Source organism: Chondrus crispus, genomic scaffold (assembly GCF_000350225.1).
Source record: "Chondrus crispus Stackhouse genomic scaffold, scaffold_389, whole genome shotgun sequence".
In the NCBI taxonomy this organism is placed as follows: domain Eukaryota; phylum Rhodophyta; class Florideophyceae; order Gigartinales; family Gigartinaceae; genus Chondrus; species Chondrus crispus.
The window spans coordinates 2,667-22,738 of record NW_005179282.1 but is presented as its reverse complement, the minus strand read 5'-3'; the positions used below and the strand labels follow the sequence as shown (position 1 = coordinate 22,738).

Below are 20,072 nucleotides of genomic sequence, written 5' to 3'. Positions count from 1 at the left end.
GGAACACGCATTACAGACCAAGCCTATGGCATCTACGACGACACTGTGTCATTGCAGAACCATAAGGCACTAGTAGCCCGTATGCAAGCGTCAGAAAGACAAATCAAGGTCTTACGAGACAAACTGGATTTATTCCAACGAAAAAGTGGTCCTAAAAAGGCTACATATGACTCCCCGACACGCCAAGCTCACCGTCACAGAGTTTCTTCCTACTCAGATCAGGATGAGAGCGATGGCTCATTATCGTCTTTTGACATCACAACCGAAAAAATTCTTGAACGACCATATGGTCTACCCCGCTGGATTCGACTTGACCAATATCAGATGAACCCCATCTGCGCCTTGTCTACGTACAAATACAAGGTCGCTGCCCTCATTGGCCTCTCGAAGAAATCATTGGGAAGTGCGCTTACCGTCTTAGACACGCGAGCAGGTCCAAACTTGATTCGGTTGGACATGCTGTCACCGGAAGCACGAAGTCAACTTGACAATTCAAAAGAGCTGGTCTCTTTGTCAAGCGTCTCGAATCACCGGCTTGAAAGTGTTGGAATAATCCACCTTGCAGTAGCGGTAGGCAGCTATCACACGACACAGCCATTCATCGTCGTACGACAATTAGGCGCAGACGCCATATTGGGTTGTACGTTCCTGGACGACCATGTTTCCGCCGTTCATATCCGAAGAAGATCAGTCGAGCTACGCTCCGGAGATGAAGTCCCTATTCAAACGATACCTGTGATGACGCCCATCAGGAGTCGGACACGGGAATTCACCGACGTGAATACGAAACGAAACGGAGATATATTTCTCAGAGTTACAAAGGCCGTCAAAATTCCGGCAGGCACGTAAATGACTGTTCAAGTCACCTGTACAGCCTCTTGAACTGTAGTCCTAGAGACAAGACCGGAGTTATATCTCAGAAAGCAAGTCAGTTTGTCCAATGGACTTGCCAACATTCGGACTCATGTCCCATTTTTAGTCCGCGTTGCAAACTTTTCCAGGTCAGCGACCAAGCTCCAAAAACGAGAGCGGGTTGGAATTGCAGTCACGGCCCCCAATCAAATTCTGTCAGTCGACTTCGATTAGCCAAGTGGCGCCCAAGAAACGTCACAAGGTGAGGAGGGGCAGGACCTGGCCTTCTTTCGCTCTTACGCCCGGAAAACATTAGTCACGAAGGCGAGGAGTCGAAATCGACAGATACTGATAACTTCGATCTCGACTACCTTGGACATGTTATCCGCCCTGGAATTCTGGCTGTTACTGAGAAGAATACGGATGCCATCAAGAGGGCACAAGAGCCGACGACGCAAACTGAGCTTCGCTTCTTCATCGGCATGTGCAATGTGTATGGAAGGTTCGTGCCGAACTTTGCACGAACTATGGAACCCCTGAACGCCCTTTTGGCAAAGGGGAAGCTTTTCCAATTAGAGAAATTCTCTGCAGATCAATCCATGGCTTTTGGGTTATTGGAGACTGCGCTTGTAGGGCCTCCTATTCTTAAGTTACGGCGCTCGAACCTGCCTTCCTCAGTTGACACCGATGCTTGTGAGCGACAAGTGGGCCGTGCTTTGTTCCAGACCCCTCCAGACGGTCTTCGTCACCCGGTAGGACTTTGGAGCCGCTCCCTGAATCCAGCTGAGAAGAATTACAGCGTCGGGGAAAAAGAATGCCTCGCCATAATTTGGGCATTGCAGATCTTGAGACCATACCTCGAGCGGAAGCACTTAGAGCTCTACCCCGACCATCAATCCTTAAAGTGGATGATGAGTCTAACAGACGCCAGTGGCAGGCTTGCTCGATGGCGTCTCCGCCTACTGGAGTTCGATTTCACAATCAAGAACCGCAAAGGGGCAGTGAACTGCATTGCAGACGCTGTGTCAAGGCTGCCGACATTGGCGAGTGTGCGGTCGAACCTGACTCAGACATTCTGTGTTTCTGGGTTCAAGAGAACAGCGCTTGGATGGATGAAGATCAAGTTGACGAAGATGTCGAGATCGAGTTCAGGCGCGATGCAATCACGTCAAATTTCAATGACGACGGGATTTGCGTCGTGAACGCTGAGAACACATATCTATCTCCGGTCCGAATCGAAGAGCTGGTGATCTCTCAAGCTAACGACAGATACTGTCAAATGTTGAAAGAGAAAGTCGACAATGAAGAGACAAGTCGCTTCGACGTCTTCGACCGCGGCCTCCTGGTTCGCATTGCCCCTCTCGACGACTGCAGACAAATTGTCGTACCGACGATGTTAAGGCAAAAGGGGTTTTACCTATGCCACTATACAAGAACATCAGGTCATCCTGGGGATACAAAGATGTTGTATACAATGCGACGCACGTTCTACTGGCCTTCCATGGCATTGGAATGTCACGCTTGTATGAGACAATGTGACTCATGCGCCCGCGAGAGAGTACAATTGCGCAAGCACTCTACATTTTTGAAACTCTTTCCCGCGAGAAGACCGCTGGAGTTCGTCGCCATGGGCATTTTGGGACCTCTACCCCGATCGACGAAAAGGAACCAATACCTTTTGGTCATATCCGATCAGTTCCCGAAGATGACAAGAGCGATACCGCTGAAAAGCATCACATCAATGACGGTGGCAAGAGCCTTCGTCGAGAATTGGATTTATCCGTATGGACCACCTGCCTATCTTCTATCCGATAACGGTGGTCAGTTCGCGTCGAAGTTCTTCCAAAAGATTTGTCAAATCATGGGGATTCGCAACCTGTTTACAACAGCGTATCATCCTCAGACCAATGGTCAAGTGGAACGGTTCAACCAAACAATATTATCCGGCATACGCCATTATGTCGTGGAACATCAGAAGACAAGGGATGAGTACTGTGGACCTCTAACATACGCGTATAACACGCAAGTACATCGCAGCACGGGATGCACCCCATTTGAACTGGTATTTTCACGGCCTCCTGGGCCCATGGCCTTGGAATACACTCCCGAGAATGGCACAATGCCGGAAACTCGACACGAGCGTATGAGGCTGATGGAGCATCTCACAAGGCTCATACAAGGAGCTACCAAAACACTACAAGCTGCTCAGGCGCGATACAAGGAAAATTACGACAAGCATGTCAGAAAAATAGCAAGCCCTGCGGATGTTGTGGATAAAGTATTTGTGAGGCGAGAGGTACCTTTAAGTACGTAAAGTGGAGGGACCCCCAGGAATAAGCTACAGCCAAAGGCGGATGGACCGTTTGAGGTCATTGGTGCAGCCTCACACACAGTCACAATTATTCGTGATGGGCTTACCGAGACGTTAAACAGGGATTGGGTGTCAAAGAAGACCGCCCCAAGCCAAGCAAATATTGCACAAAGAGTCGAATACGACAATGAGTCTGAAGACGTACTACCAAACCCGCCCGCTGCCGACAGCAGGCAATCAGCGAGGTATGAGACTCGGAATAATTTCAATAATCAACAACGTGGTGGAACATCGAAAGAAGGCAGTGCTCAGGGACCTCAGAGACCTTTCTCTCACCTCCGAAGATCTCACATTCCTGAAACAGAATATGCCGTCGACGGCAGGAGAAAAGAGCACTCATTTGACGCAATTGTCGCGTATAATGATCAAAACGATCGATTCAGAGTCGGATAGACAGGTTACGACAACCAGGGCGCAATTTTCCCCTCAACGCAGTTGTACGCTACTTTCGCAGACATGGCCTGAATGTTCCAGAACACCTTCGCCACCTTCTGGCAACGACTCATTAGTCAAACATTTAAAATGGATGCGTATGGCCTCCAACAAGAACGTTATGGTGATATGGTACCGGGAAAATGGATATTCTTTCTGACATGCCCAAGGCAAGAGCTACGTGGAGTTCTATTCTTTCGTGAGGTCAGGGACCGGGTTATGTTAAGGGAACGTCGCATGCGCAGTGATGTAGGTCGTGGAAGACACCCGGAGGGAAGGGACACCTCCGAGGAGTGGAGAAATTTTCGATGCCTGTAGCGTGTTACAAAACACTTTATGAAGACTTGGTATCGGAAAACTCGATACTGTATGGGAAATGCTCAATGAGAGAGCATCGTTGAACTATGTTCTTTGGTGAAATCGACTAGTCCTGGTAAGGCGTGCGCCAGTTTCGCATTGGTCTATATCGTGAAGAACGCCTGGAGTAACGGGACACGTCGGGAATTGTCGCGATGGACATCTGCCAGCACGCTGATGGCACTGGCTGCCCTGCCAAACCGCCGATCCCGGAAGCCAAGTCGGCTTTCAGGAATCCAGACGAACGTCAGTGGACTGAAGCTCACACACCGCCAGACAGCAGAGACATCAAATCCGCAAAAATGAGCACAGCACCGGGGCGGCTTCGTTTTGGGCGGGGGCCGTGTGGTATCATTGCCAGGATGTGTACAGTACCCGACGGCGCCTGTTCATTACAGGCGCACGCCCACACGTGTGCATTACACGCATACGCGCACGCGCACACGGGCATTACAGGCGGACGCCTACACGTGTGTCTTACAGGCGGAAGATCTACTGTATACATTACAGCCCGGAGGTTGTATATGACAAGGTACAGTAGTAATGGCACAGTACAGTGCATTACATAATAGAGTACAGTAGTACAGTAGGACGGACAATGTCCAAGACCCCGCGAACTCGCTTATTTAAGCGACGGCGCCGGGCAATGACAGTAAACAGTCAAGGATCTTTTGGGAACGGATTTGCTTCGACGGTGCGACACCGCGGGTCAAAACAAGCCTCTGACTTAGGCGACATTGTCGGCATCTGTCTTGCGACCTTTCCCTGGCTTCTATTGCCTTTACTTTACCTTTTCCATTCCTCCGTCTTTGCGACTACGCGGGTTAAGACTAGCCTGTAACCTCGGCGTGTTTCTGTCGCTCAACGTTTCAATTGTTTTCCTTTTTACTCTGTCGTTGCGACCACGCGGGCTAAGAATGGCCTCTAGCCTGGGCGTATTACTGTCGCACGACCTATTTCTCTCTCCCTGTATTGTGACGATTGTCAAGTCGCGGGGTACGACAAGCCTCTAGCCTTGGCGGCACTATTGAAATCTGTCCCGCTCGTTCCCTCTAGGAGTTTCCGCTACTCGGCGCGCCGCCTGTGTCTGACACTGGTCTTTAGGCTCGGGTTCATCCCTGTTTTGTGTGTTGTTACACCACCCCTTCCAGTGCTGGTCCCATTCCGGGTCCGCACTTCGACCAGTACGTCGTGCTTTTACAGTCGGCCGACGTACTTCCCCTTTGCTCTACCACAGTCCCGATCTACCGCGGGACACCCCCTATTGGTTGTTACCTCTTCCTCGAGCTAGCTCATAGCTGGCGACCGCCACCATACTACAGAGAATTTTTGTGAAATAAAGCACTTTTGTGATTTGGACTTTTCAGCGACGTATATGACCGGTTAGTGGAATCACATGCGTCAACAAACGAGAATGCAGTTGGCCTCACGAAAAGTGCGATTCTAAGTTACCGTTCGTGAAGTTTTCGTGCATTCACAACACTACGAGGTCATATTTTCAATATCTGAAATGATTTTTTAGAATGGCCCGGTAGATTTAGTGGTTCGAATTTTGTTTTAGATTTTTTGGCGCGCGCGCAGCACACTTTTCTGATCGTATCAAACCTACCGCTGGTCTAGCTTGATGAGCCATTTTTATTGTAAAATATAGTATAGGACGGATATCTGTTAGTTTCTACTAGATCCAGGCTGATATTGTACTGGTGCGCACCAACACTTTGAAGCTGCATAGTGTGGCCATCCACGTGTGGAAAATGGGAAGGAGCATTGCTCGAGATCGCTTCAGTGTAAATGTATCGCAGCGTCGTTTATTAGTAGCCATAAACTACATTACTATACATTACCGCCAGCGGTGTTGGGTGAACCCGGCACATCCTGTTGACCAACAGTTCCCGGGTGCACCGGACTGACAATTTCGTTCATCGCATCTTCGTTCAGCTCTCGACGCGCGTCCGCGCAATGCGAGTCCCCCACAAACATCACATATGGCATCACGACTGCCAGCTGCCCTGGAACACGAACGTTCCTTTTTTTGTCCCTCTTAGACCAGTGCCCGGAAACCTCTTGCGCTCTCCGCCACACCAAATGAAAAGCCCGACTGGGCAGAGGAACTGCGCTTGACACATTTGGGTCTTCCAATATGGACGGCCTCCGCCTAGTACAACGCAGGCCCGCATCGAAGGTCTTGCTTTCCGAGTCCCATATGCGGTTGTTCCTGACCAACACAAGCTCTCCGCTTCCGGGGTTAGCAACATCCCTTTCGAAGGTGTTTCCGCAACTGTGCCCTGCAAAAACTGCAGCGGGGGCCCCGACATCGCTCGAATATACATACGTACCCATCAACCTCAACATTCCGACCCCCGCACTGCCCTCCTTCTTCAACATCGCGAGACGGTCCGCCTTATGGTATAATCCCAGAAATGAACAAAGCCCTGCCATGCGATTGAACAGTATGTAGAATGTCTGCGATGTCCCGGCCGGGCCCTGTGTCTCTGCATACTCAGGATAGAACACCAGACGCAATGTCGAGTCCTCGACCATGCAGCCGTATAGATTCCTCGCTATCAACTCAAAATCTGCCAGCTCGCAATCCGCAACGACCCGAATGAAGCTCTGCGTCATACCCCCTAAGGTCCCTATATTCATTTTGTCGGCCGACGTTTGTTCAATATGACTTGACGGCTTACGCAGCGACTTCTGCACTGCGACTTCCAGGCGGTGGCGCAGAAAGTTCACTATCTTCAGCACGGACTCATCCCTTGTCGACGACAGCCCCTCCGATATCCGACAACTGTTTAGCTCGACCTTCCGATTTAGCATGTCTACTTGGCCAAGTACTTGTGCATGGCTTTTCCTCAGTCGATCAACGATATCCGCGAGTTTTTTCATCCGGTACTGGTCAACAAATCTCCGCCTCTTACTGTTTTTTGCAATATCATCTCCAGTCCAGTCTCTATCCGCTTCATCCATCCCGTCATGAGCCTGTGGAATAACTGGCGTCCGCCATGTCAGTACCGGATTGTTATTCTCGTCTCCATCCAGCTCTGCGCGTCTCAATAAACGGCCAACAACGAATTCCACTTGATGAATATGATCACCGTATGCAGCCTTCTCCTCGTATTTCAAAGTAGCTGTCGCCAACACCTGAACCTTATCGTTCGCGGCCGTGGCGGGAGCATACTCAATATCCGTTACTTGCGCGCTGCACCACGTTGCTTCGTCGTCATCGTCTTCCAACATCCATAGAACCTCGACGAAATCATTCGGTAGAGGCAGAGCTTCTCTTTCTCGGCATGCCCGAAGGCGTTGCATTCCTCTGTCAAGGCGGACGCCACTTATCTTGTCGAAGATACGCGATAGGCGATCTCTGAGATGGTTCGGACGGGAAATAGCCTTGTCGTGTGGCGAGCGCGGATTCGGTCTGGGCATACCCCAGATATCCGCAATCCAAGCATTCTCCGGGGAGATTTTTATTGTCCAACGACTCATTCAAGGACCCCCGAACAGGAATTTTCTAACAAAATGGAAGAGTCGTGGCCACTCACAGTACGTTTGTGGGCGTTTTCACATTGATATTCACCAATACTGTAATGGGTGGCCTTTAGGCCGGCCGGCCAACTTTTTCACATGCTGTTATAGCTGCAGGTTCTTGGTATCCAGAAATTGAGGAACACCGCCCCTTTTTCCCAATGTCGAATACACGGGCCGCCAAGAAACGTGCTATACCCGAAGCAGCCAATGCTTCACCAGGCTCTAAGAAGATGCGTCGCAACAGTTCGGAGGTTCGTCGCCGGCCAAACGTTTCTCCGCCCAAAACAAGGGCTATTCTCTCGCAGTTGACCCCTCGAAACAGTCACGTCCAAGACGATAATGAAATTCTTTGCTTTGAGGTTTCAGATACTTTCGGTTGCTCGAACCATAGCTCTTTCATCTTAATGCTTCGCCCATCTATCTCTCTGTGACTAACGCGCGGCATAGTGTCACAAGAACGGTTATAATTTATCTACCCGCGAAAGCGTCAAGCGGGAGTCTGATTTCCAAGTTGAGAGGCAGCTAAGGCGAGAGGCGGAACACGTGGACGCCTTTATATGAGAGTGACTTCCGCGCAGGCATAAAATCAGGAGCATGTCTTGGTTCGGATGTGGAGGGATGTTTGGCAGGTGTCTACGACTACACTGCCAACAACAAGTTTAGTGAAGTGTCCACAACTGCGATTAGTCTCACATAGGAGGGACGAGTCTCTCTGTTCTAAAATTGCACGGTTGGAACGTGTTCCAACCATGCAGCCTGCATTACTAACGCGTTTCTAGAAACGATGTTCCCCTGCAACACAGTTCAAGGCTTGCAAATTGAGCTGCGATTGATTGACAAACGTCCAGTGCTTCATAGTTTTGACTGTTTTTACACTGCAGCAGGATCCGTGGCAGAAGGCCTCAGAAGTATACTGTGCGGCAAAGCGTCTTCGATCAAAAGCTTTGTAAGATCATTTGGTACCCTACAGCATCTACCTTTCCATACCTCAGTGCCGCACGAGAAGACTTACCGGTAAGGCAATTATGTCATGTCTTGTGACAGTACATTAGCACGACACAACTGAACCCTACTCTTGGGGTTGTTATGGTAGATGGTGCCTCCATGTCGGTGGATACAGCGAGCGGGCCCGGCTGGAAAATGGAGTGGGGATCCTCCTTCGCGATCATACACGTCCATAATGTAAATTGGGATCCATATTCCGCATCGGGATCATGATCAAGTTTTGAACAAGTTTTGAAGAAATCCCTTTGGGTCGTCCACTCGCTCCTTTTGTTTTGATTGTGTACATCATCTTCACACGCGTTCCCCCCGCATTCCCGTGAAATGCTCCAAGAAAGTAAGATTATGAACGTCATCAAGCGCAAATTGGTCCGGAAAGCTCTGGAAATGATCAAGGGGATCATGAAGAAGGACGATGAGGAGCCCGAGGCAGAAGAAGAATCAGACGAGTCGAGTGATGAAAAGACGAACGAGAAGAAGGCCAAGCCCTGCATCCAATTTTGGAATAAGTTTGGTAAGAGCATTAAGCTCGGTTTCATTGAAGATAGCGCAAACAGAGCTCGACTTGCGAAGCTCCTCCGCTTCCGCACTTCGAAAACTGACAACAAGACCCCAATGATTGGGCATCTCTCGATCAATACATGGAGCGCATGAAGGAAGATCAAGATCAGATCTATTATCACTCTGGTGCAGATCTCGAATCCGTCAAGGATAGTCCATTCCTCGAGAAACTGATCAAAAAAGGGTATGAGATCCTCTATTTGACACAGGCCATTGACGAGAACATGATCACCCAGTTGCTTGACTACGAAGGCACGAAGTTCATGTCAATTTCGAAAGACAACTTCAAATTTGGTGAGAAAGATCAAAAAGAAGGAGAAGAACAAGGCTCTGAAGAAAATGTACAAGCCGCTGACAAAATTCCTGAAAAAGAAGTTGGGAGACAAGGTCTCCAAGGTGAGACTATCAAACCGGCTCAGTGATACAGTGTGTGTGTTGGCATCGGACCAGTACGGTTATTCGGCGAGAATGGAAATAATTATGAGAGCGCAAGCATTGGCGGACCCCGACAGCTTCGGATACATGACGCCAAAGAGTAAGATTATGGAGCTTAATGCACACCACCCGATCACAAAAGAGATGCTACGCCTTGTAGAAAGCGGAGAGGACGATGAAAGGGCAGCCGAGCTTGGGCATCTTGTGTACGACACTGCGCTAGTTGCATCCGGATATGTAATGCGGGACAGTGACTACAAGAGCTACGCAGACAGAATGTACAAGTGAATTGGTGAGAGTGTTGGCGTGGATCCCAGTGCGCCTATAGTGGAAGAGTACCCCGAGGAGGAGAAGGCTGACTCAGAGGAGGAGAAGTCTGATGGTGACGCAAATTTGAAGGAGGCATCTAGTAGTAGCGCAGACCCTGCTTCTGAAGACCACAGTGAGGATTCTTCTGAGGACCATGATGAGTTGTTGTACCGTAGTCGAACAAGAGTGGAGGATGAGGTATTTATGGCTACGGTTTCCGTCTTTTAAGTCGGAGAGGAGATTAGCGGATGTGACCCGATTTCGATACGCTTTTTGGGGTTTAGCGAGCGATGGTAGTATCGTGATGACGTGACGGGTCGCGGAAGGATAGCCCCAGCCGTGTATACCGCCTGCCAGACGTTCTGCAAGCTAACCTGTCGTGTTATCTCTTGTATCGGAGCGAGTCGCCTCGCTCTAAGTTTTTTGTGGACACAAAGAAAGTTGGTCTCTACCACTTTCACGGAATCCATGTGAACACGCAAGGTCGCTGGGACAGCCGTAATAAAGGCTACAAGTTTCTTATTAGACTTGACACGGACGCCCACATGCCAAGTTGGATGCTATCCGGGTGGAAGCAAAGCCCACCTCAAAAACTCCCGGGAATAATCAAAGCGGAACATGGCATCTCCGTCCTCAACGTAGTTTTCATTCAAAAGACGATACGCTTCTTCGAGTTGCTTGTCATCGGTGACATCTATGTCTGACCACTCGAAAGAGTCATTCAGGTTGTAAGGTTTTTTCGATACCTGGTCAACCGTTTTAGTCTCAATGGCCTCACCATGATCACCAAGCAGGTCGAGTTGATCGTCCTGTCCCATCTGGGGGATCGGTTGTGTTTTCCAAAATTTATATTCTTTTTCGGCAGGCTTGCTATCGACGCCGGCAACGCTCATCGTTCCCATCAACTCCGCAAGCTTCGCCCTCGCATCGCTCCAAGAAAGCTCAAACTCCTTGTACGTGTTCTTTCTTTCTGTAGGCGGCTTGTCGCCGGTGTCTTTCTCTGCCATCGCAGTCCTGAGAGAGTGTGTTATTCAATTGAGATCGCCACGAGAGTTGATAGTGGCTGGAATCGTTCAGAAAGCGCATGCTAAGGGTGGGGCCGGTGCGACAGCGAGGGCGTGGCTTGCGTGAGAGGGCGCAGAGAAAGACAGAAGCAGAGAAGGACGGAAGGAGATGCGAGGGCAGTGGTCATGGTGGATTAGTGAGGGGAAACAAAGAGGAGGTTGGGGGATACCGGAGTAAACAACGGTGGACAGAGAAAGGCAGAGTTAATAACCTGTACTGTAGTGTGTATCCGACCGACCAAGCTTATCATACCTCAACAGATCCGACAAATTTAATAATTTTTCATCATTTATCCGACACGAATTCTTCTGAAAGAATACTTCAAGACAGCCATATCGCACTTGAACGGTGGGGTTGTCAATGAAATACCTTGTAAATCACGAAGAAGCCATTTTCAATTTCGTACTACAAAGAAAAACTGCTTACAGTGAAGATTTCCAGGTTCTGCTTCACTTTTAGAGGTAGAACTTGTCTCCACAACAAACGATTTGTTCTGATTGTGTCAAGGGCTATGTGGAGTACCCAGTAGTCAATCAGAACTAAAAAACAAGCAAGGAGTTCGAAGAAAAATCCCTTTGTCCTCAAATTTTGTCCTCACGGTCGGATAGACACTAGCAGACCGCCACTTGTAATGTAATTATTTGGTGTGCAAAATCTAAACCGCCAGGCCTGGGGACCCCTGCGCACTGTTCCTTCAACAACATCCTACACTCTCACTTCTTCCAACACCATAATCCACACGAAAATATCGGACGACAGCACCACCGTTCCTCATATGTCAGGTCGAAGAAAGAGACGTCGTACGATGGGCACTCCTTGGATGGACAACGTTCCTAATTTGCCAGACCTGGCAGCCCTGTTCCATGACGTTCATACACGACCAGGATGCGATCTCGATGGGGATGCAGATGCGGCCGCACTTATGGAAGCAGAAGAAACCCCAGCTCTCGAGCTTCCGGAAACTGGCGAAGCGGCTGATATTTTGGGAGTGTTGAATGGGCACGCTTCGTCGAACAATCAGACTGGAGATCATGGTACTAGATCGAAGATAAAGGGCTCGGAACATCGAGAAACGGTTGTCGTCGAAGAAGGAATAGATCTTGTCGACTATGATGAAGGCCACTTCCCAGAACTTGGCGACTCGGAACAATTCGCTCCCGAGAGCGATCCAAACGGCGTTTTAGTGGGAAATGACAATATCATTGTTCCAAGTATTTATGAAGAGAGCTGTGAGGGGATGGAGTGCCTTCCGAGTTTATCAAGTGACGATCCCGAAATGGGAAGCAGGTTGGACAGCCAGAAAGTTTTGCGATTATTTATATCGTCTCGGAAGCTTTTCGAACCATGGTACAACCTTTTGGGCTTCGTAATAGTTTGCGGTAGCGTCCGCTATACGGTCAAACAGTATAACCTCCTGAGAGATATACTGTCTTGGGTTTCTCCTTCTATTAAGTTCCCATCTTATTCCACCGTGCAGAGGACTCTCTTTCCGCATGCTTTGAAGTATCTGTCTCCCAAGAGTGACCTCAAGTACTTTGTCGTCCGACGAAAGAAGAAGGCATTCAACCGAACGTCATTGGTTGAAAATTTGGGGGGTAACGAGGAGACCGCATCGCAATATTCGAACGGGTCTAAAACTCCTGTTCGTATCGTTCCACCAAGTGAATGGGCGAAAGTGGACATCATGATGGCTCCGTTCTTCAACTCAATGTATCCGAAATCCAGTCGATGGCATGGTGGTGTGGCGGACGCAGAATGCATAGAAAGCTCGAAGCTGGTTGCAGAGCGGCAGATAATATCGGAAGCTACGACAGCACTTTACGTCCACAGTGGTTCATGTACTGTGCAGGCGTTCCCGGGTGCCGTGATTCGACTGGAACTGTCAAAACTGCTTCCATCACGTTTGTCACTTGACGTGCGCAATCTGGGCTATCGTGTTCATGAGAACGCAGAGAATAACTTTGTAATGAAGTGTATAATTTCAGCCGTGTGGTGCGTGGGAAGTGAGGGAAATGTTACAAGAAGCGCCAACATGGCGATGAAGGTTCTCCGTGGCGTGGAGAATTGCCTGGCCAGGCAGTTTTGTACAGCACCGCCATTGGAAAAGTATAATAGATCTGTGAGGCGTAGAGATGGAAGGATAGATTTTGAAGCAAGGGCTCGTTCTTCGAAGAAGGTGTTGCCTGGGGATATTTGTACCCTCCTTCGACCTACAGAAAGTGAAGCAGTGGCAACGCCGAGAATGTGTATGTTGGTTTCTAGGTTTTGGAAACACAAGGAAGGTCTCACCTCAGACACTTTTTTTTGGTTTCAAAACATGAGTACAAACGGGGCCGGTCAGCGTTTCAATGATGGTGGCGATGGAACTCCAGACAAACCCTTTCGTCTGCTCGGTACTCAACATTTGAAAGGGCTGCCTTTCCTCCTCCAAGAGCCCAAAATATCGGGACGCACCCGCAACATTGACAGAAGAATGCAAAACAGCGGCCGCTTAATGGATGGAACAAAGTTCGTGGTCTATCGCGCTCTCCTATACTGCGATGACTTTTCCCCATTCTCTTCATTGTATCCGCAAGGTTCAGCAAGTGGATGCTACATGATCCCGCTTGGACTACCACCGCGAAGTCGTAACACGCGATCGTCTGTCAGAATCATTGGATTAACCCCTCCAGGTGTATCAACGAACAATATACTGCTCTCAATCATTCCAGACTTGGTTAAGTGTACAACAGAAGGTGTGGAAGCACACACGCCTACCGGCGAGAGAGTAAGAATCTTTGTCGACGTGGTGGGTTTTGTGGCTGACTATCCAGCGGCCGCTGAAACATTGGATGTTATGGGACATACAGCAAATACGCCCTGCACTCTTTGTACATTTCCGAAGAACACCGGCGTCGGTGAGAGCGGATACGGCTATACAACAAAAGTCCATGCACACCGCACGGCGTCCTTGAGGTGCATGGAACGCCATGAAGCTCTTCGCAACAGCGAAATTGACAGTCGAGACACAAACCGGCTTGGTATGAAAGACAGCAACAAGGTTAGTGACGAAAGTTCTCCTCTTCTTGCATTGCAAAGGGAACTTGAGCGCGTACGCGTTGACATACCGTTAACAAGCGATGGAAAGCGTGTGGTGTCAGGACGTTTTGAGGCATATCGCTGCAACGTCGTCGCGCCTGACCATTTGCTGGCCGGTCTCGCGAAGAACGTTATCGAGGTAGGCTTCCACGTGATTAACCGACAAGGAAACGCGTCCGCGTTCAGGGCAAAAGCTGACATGGCAATATGTGGAGCCCTCCGAGACAATGGGTTGAAGAGGCAATCATCAGTTTTTAGTTCCAAGAATGAACTCAATTCCATGACTCTGTCAGGTGTGTTCTGTGCCCTTCTCGTGTGCGTTCCGGTTTTCTACCAACTGTTCCCGGGGATCCAGAGTGAAGAAACCACTGTTGTGTTGGATCTATTGACGCAATTGCAGGAATTGATTGCGTTGACGTACTGGTGGCCATCGGAAGAGGCGGATGGTGTCTCAGATTATTTGTATGTGACAAGTGATAATGGAGCTCAATACCATGCAGACTTGCTGGAAAGGGCTGAGAAGTATGTGACTGAGGCAGACAAGTTTTGCGCAAATTATTGCCAAGGAGTGGGTAAAGGTCGCCCCACCTTGGACAAGCCGAACCTGCACAGGTTAATCGAGTTGTACAACCACACAATTCCTGCCTTCGGGCATGTACGTCACTTTATGGAACTGGTGTTCGAGAATGCTCATCAACCTTTGAAGAGGTGCATAGTCCGGGGTAATCACCAAAAAGGACATTTGGCGGCCGTGGGTCATTGTTTGGGGAATGATTGGCAAGGGCGGTTGGCGTTGCTGTCCAGCACTATGACACAAACTTCGGATGTCGGACTGAAGATGGAATGCAGGAGAGGCCTTCGACGCTTGCTTCTCGGCGAAGCTTGCAACGAGTTGTCACAGGCTTCGGATGAACTGAAGGGATTCCTGAAGGACACAGATGTTAGTATATCTGATTTATTTGTCAAACCGTTGATGGACGAGATGCGGTCGAATGGGAAGGTCAACCCCGCTTGGACGGGAGATTCCGTACGATGGGAGGGGAATTGTGAAAAGGATGTCAATGAGCTGTCCAGCTGTTGCATATCAGAAACAGAAACGATAGATTCATCTGAGCTTTTGTCGCAGCTATTGTCACGGTCTACAAACATCCTGGAAAATCTCCGTCCAGAATTTGATACGTCAAAGAAGTCGGAAGTCAAGTTGTTCTCGTCTGCTCGGCGCGTTCGCAGAAGCTACTTGAGTGCGTCCCCACAGACGTACTCGCATGACACGATTGAGCCGGGATGTGTCGTCCAGGTTATGTTACCGCGCGGAGGGACGAAGGGATTGCTTTTGCATGCAAATGGGGCGGTCGGATCGTCATTGAACCTGTTCGCTGTTGTTGGGGTCTTGCAGAGAGAGGACGAGAGTCCTCACGCGGCTGTCGTAAGATGCAGAGTGGATGATCGTAAAACTCTGAGAATATCCGCGGAACTGAACTCAGAGTCTATACAGGTGCTCTGTCTCACTGATGGCGTCCGTCGCGTGGCGCTGTACCACGCCTGCTCAGCAAACTCCTGTCACGTATCGAGGGACAACTCCATCAAACACTCTGCCAATGTTTTGGGTGGCGGGGAATTCTACTTTCAGACGAGGAGAAAAGGTTACCCTGCAAGAATGGCATGAAGGGAATAGGGACCTGGTGTTTCAGACGCTGGAAAACCTGATTATTCGCGGAGTGGCGTTTTCTACTGGAAAATTATCAGATTTCAGCACCCATCCCATCTGAATTGAAATTGGGCGGACTTCTGGTTACACGTCTCGCCGATCCCGTCAAGAGTTGGACACCTCGCTCTTCCTTGGCCAATCTACTGCTGACCGAAGGTATCTTTGGACACAAACAACCACGCAGTTTGTTTCGCGTATGAGGGCGCAAGATCGATGCCATAGGATCACGGCGGGCCCGCTTGTGGTGTATGGGTGATCAGGATAGCGAGAGATCGCCAGTGCTATTGCTGGTGGATGGGGCTGCAAACGGTCGATCTACAGTTGATCGATCTCGATGTCGTCGTGATAGGAAACGCGCTGAAAGTAGGTTGATATGCACGCACGTGCGTTGCATTTTTATCCGCGTATGTCCGCACTATCTGACCATCTTCAAATTCTTGTGATGAGATCGCCTTTGTCTGCGTGCGAACCTGACGGAATTAAAACCGTGTTTGTTTTGTGAAAGTGTTGGATGGATTGTAAGTTGTCGTTGACGCTTCGCGAATCAGTCCGGCCGGACAGGCGTGCTGCACACAGTATCTTACCTACTTCAGTTTACATCTGCGCTTGTCCCCACAACAGTTGGTCATCGGAACTTGAAGTCATGGTTAACTCAACTCCGTCATGATTGGAAGTGTCACATGGCATCGGCGCCGGAAGTTGGGCAGTTCTTGTTGCGTGAAAGTGTTGGATGGATTGTAAGTTGTCGTTAACGATTTGCGAATCAGTCCGGCCGGACAGGCGTGCTGCACACAGTATCTTACCTACTTCAGTTTATATCTGCGCTTGTCCCCACAACAGTTGGTCGTCGGAACTTGAAGTCATGGTTAACTCAACTCCGTCATGATTGGAAGTGTCACATGGCATCGGCGCCGGAAGTTGGGCAGTTCTTGTTGCGTGAAAGTGTTGGATGGATTGTAAGTTGTCGTTAACGATTCGCGAATCAGTCCGGCCGGACAGGCGTGCTGCACACAGTATCTTACCTACTTCAGTTTACATCTGCGCTTGTCCCCACAACAGTTGGTCATCGGAACTTGAAGTCATGGTTAACTCAACTCCGTCATGATTGGAAGTGTCACATGGCATCGGCGCCGGAAGTTGGGCAGTTCTTGTTGCGTGAAAGTGTTGGATGGATTGTAAGTTGTCGTTAACGATTTGCGAATCAGTCCGGCCGGACAGGCGTGCTGCTCGCAGTATCTAACCTACTTCAGTTTACAAATGCGCTTGTCCCCACAGCAGTTGGTCGTCGGAGCTTGAAGCGGCAAGGAGACTGTATATTGCGCTGCGTAGCGTATGTAGATAGGGAGCTAACATAGTGGTAAACCGACTACTGACTCTTGCTCGCAATTCACACTGCTCCCATCCTATATGACAACTGGTACCACGGGTGCGGTGCATTGACCCGATCCTACATGTGCACATCGCCGACCAGAAACAAACGTTGGATCATTCCAGTCTGTTTGACAGTACCAAAACGCAATAAACTACTGCATGGCCATGCCCAGCGGTTAATCTGGGATGTTTTTGAGATGGATCAGCCCAGCACGTATGGCAGTACCGCCAAATATTACAATGAGGCACTGCCATGTCCAATTGTAAATCTGCGATTTTTTTCAGTTGGCCCAGCGACGGCAAGGTATTGGAAGAGTACCAATAGATTACGGCTTGCAGGGAATTCGGTGCAAAATCAGTATCAAAAATTTTGCTCAAAAAATGTCTTGACTATCATTGGTACGGCCAAATCAAAAATTAAATTAATCGTAACGTTACGGGCCAGATTTACTTCGTAGTGAATATTTCGTTCACGAAAAGCGCTCCAGTTCACACACCATTGACAAAACAATTTTGACGTTTTTGCCGTCGAAAAGCACAACATCTATCACGAACATCACTTTTATTGAACTTACACCTAAAAATCAACAAATTTGTTGACGCCCCAAATCATCACGAACCGGGGCATAGGGAGAACAGGCTGGATTTTGCTTTGCCTTTGTGATTCCGTGAACTCCGATACCCCCCGATCCCCGAGGGAGCGGGTGGCCGTCGGAGACTTTATTGCGTTGCGACTACGGTATGCCCTATTGGCTATGTCTTATTACTGTAGGGTGCCGTACTGTCGTCTGGATGTAACCACAGCCTTGCCCGGTTTGGCCAGGAGTACTTTTAAATTCTTAACAAATACCGTATGCTTCGTAAGCCCTTGCTTTTCTTAAATTCAAAAATTAAAACGTAAGAGCCACTCATAGCACGCCAAAGCACCTCTTTGGGCAAAGCAAAGAAAACTGCAGAAAAACGGGGCATGTTAAGACACACCCTGAGGGTGTGTCTTAACATGCTGAGGGTGTGTCTTAACATGCCCCGTTTTGAGGATGAAGGAATCACCACAATGATCGGCCTAACCGCTGACACCTGGCACACGTGGACACCGGGGCGTTTGTAATTGCGGGGAGGGAAACTACTTGTAATGATTTGTATTTAGTAGCGGACGACAACAGGCACACGTGGACATGGGGGTTTTAATTGCAGTGGGAGCCAATTACTTTGGGTGCTTTGTACTTGGTGACCGAAAACCCTTTTTGCCCCTGCGGCTGCTTTGCATTCTTCATCTCTCTCTCGCTGCCCGCAGCTCCTCCCTCCTGCTCACCTCGCCATGTCCACCGCGTGGCAGAACAACGCCTGATCCGACGGAGAAGCCTGCGACTGGGAAGCTATTTTGCTTCTTTTCTGTCAAAGACGGAGAAGACCAGGTTGGACGACGAAGGTAGATCAGTGGCAGTCTGAAGTCGATCAGCGACTTCCTTGTTCACTTGTTCGGGTCCGACCCTTGACGCCTGCAGCCCTTGCAAGTTGGTTCTTTAGAGTCCGACTCCCGACGCCTGCAGCCCCTGCAGGTGGTTGAGATCCGATCTCTGACGCCCGGATACCGTCCGGGTCAGGATACGATTTCTGCGTTCTGCCCTTCTCTGCGTTCTCAGAGAAAGGAGCTTTCTGATCCTTACGAGACTTCCTTCAAGAGGCTATATAGTAAACTGCACGACAGCCTTTAACCTCAGACTGGTCTCTTGCAGGAACGTGGCACGACACCGTTTTAAAGCTTCACTACCACTGGCAAGACCCAATCCAAACAATGCGACTTAAAGACAGTTCGCCACTTGCTACCGAGCCAAGAGCAATCAGCAGAAGAACAGTGAGGAAAAAGAGCGTTTTTGCTCCTAGCTCGCCACCCTTCCTGTCCATCTCAGGCCCTGGCCACTCCACCAGCTCTTTCGAGCGACACCGTTATCCGCCTCAAAGAGACTAGTGGGGGATCGAAGAGTCGAGCAAGAGATCTTGGTACACAGGCAACGCACCCTGGTATAATAACTCAGTGCCAGAGCACGTGCAGATACCTGGCACTCCAGCCCACATGTATTGAACACAGACAAATTGTACCTGGCACTCTAGCCCACAGGTACTTCTACAGAAAACTAGTACCTGGCACTCCAGTCCATAGGTACTTAAACAGAGACAGGAACTTAATCGAGTTTTGCTCGATTGCGTAATGTGGCAAAAACCCGTGTCACAGCTGTTACACTGTAAAGCTGGCTAGATAGCTTGATAGGTGCTCGTCGGGAGCACCCCTTTAAAATGAAACTCAGATTGGACACCGACTCGCCGATGTCCGAAGGTTCCCCCGATGGGCATGGGGGACAGCCTGTTCGAGGTGAACACTAGGTCGGCTAGTTTGTTCTGAGGAAATACTTCTCGTTTATAATCGTTGATGTTCGGTTGGTAATGGGTGAGGTTAGTCCTCCAAGCCCACAACAACTCGACCTTTCATAGAGTTCTAAAATCTAAGCTGGTACAGGAAACCATGGCTTAGTAGCTCTGGTGAAAACCTATACAGATCAGCAAAAAATACACAACTACCAATAAAACTGCGTGTTAGGCAGAGAGTACACTAAATGTACTCATTACAGCAAGGACGACGTATAGTGTGTGCGCTATCGTACTACACTTGTAACCCGTGTGTAGGCTGACAGCGAGGTCCAGCGCAGCACAGCAAGGTTACTTGCATATCCCAGGCGGGTCTTGATGCTTTCAGATTGTGGTGCAAGGAACGATGCCCGAGTTTACTGCGGGAGACGGACCGTGTGCGACTAAGAAGGGGAGCGGCGCCGGTGGCGGCGGCGCTGCCTGGGGCGCTGCATCTGTGCTACGTGTGTGCGTGGTACAGGTGTGGGAGCTGTGCATGGGAATCATGACAGGGAGATCATTACAGAAAACGCAGTACGGCCGCAGAGCAATATAAATTGGACATGGGAATCATGACACTTCCCCCGTCGCTGTGTG

The 20,072-nt window shown here is 49.5% G+C and overlaps 3 protein-coding genes across 3 annotated transcripts; 2 read left to right on the top strand and 1 right to left on the bottom strand.

The window, feature by feature from the left end:
- Window positions 1-1,334: 1,334 nt before the first annotated feature.
- On the top strand, window positions 1,335-3,166 carry CHC_T00001041001 (hypothetical protein). The gene is made up of 2 exons (XM_005718226.1): window positions 1,335-1,899; window positions 1,971-3,166. The coding sequence occupies exons 1-2, from the start codon at window positions 1,335-1,337 to the stop codon at window positions 3,164-3,166; spliced, it is 1,761 nt and encodes a 586-aa protein (XP_005718283.1).
- A 6,735-nt stretch (window positions 3,167-9,901) lies between these two features.
- CHC_T00001040001 (hypothetical protein) lies at window positions 9,902-10,006 on the bottom strand. The gene has a single exon (XM_005718225.1). It carries the CDS (start codon window positions 10,004-10,006, stop codon window positions 9,902-9,904), a length of 105 nt encoding a protein of 34 aa, XP_005718282.1.
- Window position 10,007: 1 nt separating this feature from the next.
- CHC_T00001039001 (hypothetical protein) lies at window positions 10,008-10,163 on the top strand. Its single transcript, XM_005718224.1, has one exon. The coding sequence runs from the start codon at window positions 10,008-10,010 to the stop codon at window positions 10,161-10,163; it is 156 nt and encodes a 51-aa protein (XP_005718281.1).
- Window positions 10,164-20,072: the final 9,909 nt, after the last annotated feature.